Source organism: Urtica dioica, chromosome 7 (genome assembly GCF_054948205.1).
Source record: "Urtica dioica subsp. dioica isolate 48M chromosome 7, U.dioica_male_clone48M_v1_H2, whole genome shotgun sequence".
In the NCBI taxonomy this organism is placed as follows: domain Eukaryota; kingdom Viridiplantae; phylum Streptophyta; class Magnoliopsida; order Rosales; family Urticaceae; genus Urtica; species Urtica dioica.
Genome location: NC_142762.1, coordinates 40943488 through 40949333, shown reverse-complemented (window position 1 = coordinate 40949333; position 5846 = coordinate 40943488). Strand labels below are relative to the sequence as shown.

The following is a 5846-nucleotide window of genomic DNA, read 5'->3' as shown; positions in this document are numbered from 1 at the left end:
AATTAATTAGGTTATATATTTACTATTTATCTAAAATTTTAAGTAAAATATATGATGACTATTTTACAAATTCTAACTTTAAATTGGCATATTTAGCTATATAATAAAATATAATAAAGGAAAAAAATAATGGCTTGGTTTCTAAGCGCGTGTGAGCAGTGAGCCAACAAAATAGTCTCTTCCTCTCTCTAGGATCCGTAATGATCCAAACGAACAATGGCTTTATTACGTAACGATTATAACGAACCTTTATATACTTCACATCTCTCTTCCTTCTTTCTCGCACTGCCGTGGTCTTCGTCTCCGGATTCATGGCTTCCACGCTCGACTCCACCGTCCAGAACCTCTCCGAGCTCGCCATCAATGGCGATTTCGCTTCCTCCACGCCCAATCTCCGGAAAAATCTCCACCTTCTCTCTACCGAACAGGTATAGTTTCGCGTTTTTTTACCGCAATGGTGTTCGGTGTAGACCGTTGATTGTGCTTGCTCGAATTGGTCGCTGCGTTCTCAGATTGAGCTTGCGAAAGTTCTGATAGAGTTGGGACAGAGTCATCTGTTCGATCATTGGACCGAGCCTGGCGTTGAGGACGAGGAAAAAAAGGCTTTCTTTGATCAGGTTTCCTTTTTCTTTTTGGGTAGAACGGAGAGTGATTTAACTTTAGTGAATCTCGAACAAGTGATTTTTTGTTTTTTTTTTTGGGGGGAAAATTGTGAAGGACTGTGGATCGATGTCAGATTCAACGAAGCGACTCGAGTAGTTGCGTATGCTTTGACGTTTTCGTTTGAATTTCAGGTGAGTCGGCTTAATTCAGGCTATCCAGGTGGTTTAGCATCGTATATCAAAACCGCCAGAGAGCTCTTAGCCGATTCAAAAGCTGGAAAGAACCCGTTTGATGGCTTCACTCCTTCTGTGAGTATTTCCTTTCTTGTGTATATACACACTTCGAAATTTGATGTCTTTATACATTCGGAATTCATAGCGCCGCATCATTAACTGAACATCTGAAACCTTGATTACTAGCTAGTTTGTATTACTTTCGGCGTGCGACATTCGAATCAATATGGAGCCTCTTTTCTGTCTTTGTTAAAAGCAGCTCTTTTTTTTTAATAAATTTGGAAACAGTGATTTGTATATTGGTGTGCTCTTTTCTGTATATGCATTGTGTAGTTTTAGATGTTTGCAATGTTTTCAGAGCTTGTCAATACACGTGGTCGAGTTTTGAGGAAAAAAAAACTACATTGAACTGAATTTTTAGAACTATTTTACAGGTTCCTGCCGGTGATGTCTTGACATTTGCTGATGAAAGCTTCATCAAATTTGAGGAGAAAGGTATTAGGGAGGTTCAGAAAGCTGCATTTGTTCTTGTCGCCGGTGGACTCGGAGAGCGCTTGGGTTACAATGGAATCAAGGTATTTCATATCATCAAATCAGCCATCATTTTAACGGAATTTGATGCAAAAAAATTATAAAAAATAAAATAAGTATGCTATTTTTACATGTTACAGGTGGCTCTTCCAAGAGAGACTACCACAGGAACATGCTTTCTACAGCACTACATTGAATGTGTTTTGGCTCTTCAACACTCGAGCTGTAGCCTCACGCAAGGTCTGTGGCGCTTTTTCCCATGCAACAATATGATCATGAAAAGAGAATCAGGCATCAATATGTCATGATCATTGTGTGCAGTCACAAAAAAAAAAAAATAATAATAATAATACTTCTCTTTTCTCATATTGATCTTGCTATATATCTGTAGATGAGTGTCAAAAAAGGATCCCTTTTGTTATAATGACATCAGACGACACTCATTCGCGTACTAGGCAACTTTTAGAATCCAATTCTTATTTTGGAATGGAACCTTCGCAAGTTAAGCTCCTGAAGCAGGTACAGATATGAGTTTGGTATTGATGAAAGTTTTTAATCAATGTACTATCAGTTTTGATACTCAAGGTGTTTATTAATTACAGGAAAAAGTTGCATGCTTAGAGGATAATGACGCTAGGCTTGCTGTGGATCCGCATAACAAGTACATGATTCAGGTAGCATATCCATTACTCACTCACCTTCATACAAAAACCAGCCGAATAATGTTAGATTATACAATACTTGACTCAATATTTTCTAGTTTGTCTCTCAAGTAGGCAGCAGTTGTAATTCAGAAATATGACAAGAGAGAATATAAAGGGACGATATTTTCTTTTAAGAGAGAATTAACTTATTTTTTTGTGAAGCTGGATGAACGAGAATTCTGTAAAAAGAAAATATATACACATACTGCTGTGGCTAATTGAAAACGAGATTCGAAGAAAAAGAAATTTTCTTATTCCTGAAATACTGAATGTCTAATTGATGAGAACGAGAATTGACGACTAATCGCTGATGCCTGCCTTTTTCTTGTCTGATTGAATAAGGGAAATAAAGAATAGAAGTTAGATAATAAAGATGCGAATTTCCATAGTTTGTTGTCTGAATCAACCCTCTCTTTTTTTTTTTTTTTTTTTCCGGGTAGACTAAACCCCACGGTCATGGCGATGTGCATGCACTTCTTTATTCAAGCGGTCTACTGAATGTTTGGTTAGTAAGAAACTGTTACCTTATACATCAATTTTTTTTTTTCTGTTCTCAACTATCTTCACTTTGACCATCATGTGGATTTCACTTGTACTCTGTCCTGACTGTCTGCGTATTATTTTGAATTCCATATTTCAACAGGCGTGATGCTGGTTTGAGATGGGTTCTATTTTTCCAAGATACAAACGGACTCTTATTCAATGTGAGTGTTAAAAAAATTTCACAATAGTCAAATCCACAATTTTCCGCCTAAAGATTTACGTTGGTATGATCATGTTGATGATATAGGCCATTCCAGCAGCATTGGGAGTCAGTGCCATCAGAAACCATCACGTTAATTCCCTAGCTGTACCTCGCAAAGCAAAGGAAGCCATAGGAGGAATCACTCGTCTTACTCATGTTGATGGTACACTTCTGAGCTATTTATTTATGTTGCATAGCTTACCACCTTTTGTGTGCTAAAATAAAATTCATTTGATTACTTTCTTCCAAGTTTGCTAACGCTACTTCAGAAATGCTGGATTTCGTAGACTCATCCTCCAAAACACTTAATCCATCTTACTTAACAATCTTATGCCTCCATTTGAAACACGCGTGGGCTTAAAACCTACTTCAGGGAGGTCGATGGTGATAAATGTTGAATACAACCAGCTTGACCCTCTCCTCAGAGCCACTGGACATCCTGACGGAGATGCGAATAACGAAACTGGCTATTCACCTTTCCCTGGGAATATAAACCAGGTAAAATCTGACACATGGATATGTCTTATGCATAAGATTTTAGAGGATTGTGGACACCGAATGTCTTATTGAATCTCTTATGTTGAAGTGAAAACGATAAATATTTAGCAATTTGGGACTGATGTGAGGATATGTACCTCTGCAGTTAATATTGGAACTTGGACCGTACATTGAGGAGCTTGCAAAAACCAAAGGTGGTATAAAGGAATTTGTAAATCCAAAGTAAGCCATATGCCTATAACTCGTGACTTTTATTTGCAGATGTGATAAATTATAAAAATTAATATAATCATCAATTCTATGTTTCTTGCTTTCCAAACTTGGTTTAGGTATAAAGATGCTAGCAAGACTTCGTTTAAGTCTTCGACTCGGCTAGAGTGCATGATGCAAGATTATCCTAAGACTCTACCCCCAACAGCTAGGGTCGGATTCACGGTAATTTTTTTTAAGAACTAAGGGATGGGGTGATTGTAATAACTAGTAGGTAGTTAAGGGGTTAATAGAATAACTAGAAGTTATATGAGCTATAAACAGGGGAGATTATAAGGGGAACATCTACATTTGGTTGTATTAGTGGAGCCAAGGGTCTGTGAAATACCTAGACCTCCCGAAATATCCAATTCACAACTTAACATTTTTCTTCTCTCGTAATAGAGCTTTCTCTTGTGAGGCCTTGTGTATAGGATACTACATCAGTGCTTTTAAAGTAAATGTTTTGTGTCCTCTGTTGTTGCTTAGGTAATGGATGCATGGCTTGCTTATTCACCGGTAAAGAACAACCCCGAGGATGCTGCTAAGGTACTCATGATAACTATTTACAAATAGCCAAATTCAGAATTAAATATGTGCTTTTGTTACGCTTTAAAATCACTTGTTCTGCTCTTCTGTTGTCGTTTTGCTAATACGAAACTTCAAACTGTGGAATTCCGATTTCATTCCTGACTAATCATTCGAATTCAATGTGAAGGTACCAAAGGGAAATCCATATCACAGTGCTACGTCTGGAGAAACGGCCATCTATCGGGCTAACAGCCTTATTCTTAGAAAGGTGGGTGAAACCTATATGCAACAATAATCTGCCTGTATTTAATCGAGTCCCGAATCTGATCCTTAAACTCAAGTTCTTTGACATGTATTTATAAGAATTAAAAGCTAATTGTGAAGTTCTCAATTAATGGTCTTCACGATTGTTTGACTTTGGCCACGGGTTTCGTGTTTGGATTATGTATTAAAGGCCGGTTTCCAAGTAGCCGATCCAGTAGAGCAAGTCTTTAATGGACAGGAAGTCGAAGTGTGGCCTCGAATCACATGGAAGCCGAAATGGGCTCTCACGTTTTCAGATGTGAAGAGCAAAGTGGGTAAAAACTGCTCGATCACTCAAAGGTCAACTATGGCTATTAAGGGCCGTAATGTCTCTCTACAAGACCTGTCCGTGGATGGGGCTCTTCTCATCGATGCCGTCGACGAAGCTGAGGTATGAATCGTTAAAACAAAATACATTTTCGGCATTTAGAATAGTTAGCTTCTCTCTTTGACCATCTTTGAGATTCAATGATCGAATGTGTGCTTAATCGAACTCGAAAACAGGTCAAAGTGAAAGGCTCGGTTCAGAACAAGGGTTGGGTCCTTGAAAATGTTGATTATAAAGATACTTCGGCGCCAGAGGAAATCAGAACGAGAGGTTTCAGAATCAACAAAATCGAGCAAGTGGAAAAGAGCTTCACCGGGCCCGGCAAGTATTGCTTGAAACCTTGAAGCTGAGTAACAACACAGCCAGTTGCTTATTCTTTTAAATTTATACTCGTTATTTGCTCTAATTTCTAAAAACAAAGAGTGGTGAAATAATGTTCAGGTGTCTTTATTTGCTCTAATTTCTGAAAACAAAGAGTGGTGAAATAATGTTCAGGTGTGCTTCGTGCATGATTTTTTTTTTTTTTCCTTTTCCTTTTCCTTTTTAGTGTCAATAAATCCAAACATTTTGATGTATGGAATCCTGACGGTTCCAGTACGTTGGATCTAGATTCTCTTTCTTTTAGTCTTGTTTTATTTTTTTGGCTATACATAATAAATAAATTTCTTTTGCTACTTCTAGTCCTCGCTCGTATGTTCGTTGAACCACCCAACGAAGTGTTGGTAGTAATAATTGGAAGAAAACAAACAACAATTGCTCCATGAAAATAGCTTCAGAAATAATGTTTACACGTATTCATTAATCCTGTCATTTTATGAGCTGAGCTAGCCGGATTGAACCTCAAATAGTATATTGACTCGACAAACTCGTCTCCAAGCTGACACTCAAGGCCTACACTCATGAAAATAAGAAAAGCGAGAATAAATGAAAATGAACATAAAAAAAAAAAAAAAAAAAAAAAAAGAAGGAAGGTGGTGGTGGTGTAGAAGGAAGACATGAGAGAGGGTTGAAGATGGAGGCGGAGAGGTCAACACGCAACTCAAAGTCAACCATGTTCATGTTCTCTGTACACTTAATCATGGTCCCCGAACCGATGACAGAGTCTATTGAGCTCTCCCAAG

General features: G+C 37.9%; 1 protein-coding gene across 1 annotated transcript; it reads left to right on the top strand.

The window, feature by feature from the left end:
• The first annotated feature begins 214 nt into the window (after positions 1–214).
• USP (UDP-sugar pyrophosphorylase) lies at positions 215–5399 on the top strand. The gene is made up of 17 exons (XM_089620821.1): positions 215–428; positions 513–617; positions 795–911; positions 1271–1411; positions 1508–1607; positions 1759–1886; positions 1970–2041; positions 2512–2576; positions 2715–2775; positions 2862–2979; positions 3190–3314; positions 3460–3536; positions 3644–3749; positions 4053–4112; positions 4282–4362; positions 4549–4788; positions 4902–5399. Exons 1-17 carry the CDS (start codon positions 312–314, stop codon positions 5067–5069), a joined length of 1881 nt encoding a protein of 626 aa, XP_089476947.1. The 5' UTR covers positions 215–311; the 3' UTR covers positions 5070–5399.
• The last annotated feature ends 447 nt before the right edge of the window (positions 5400–5846 follow it).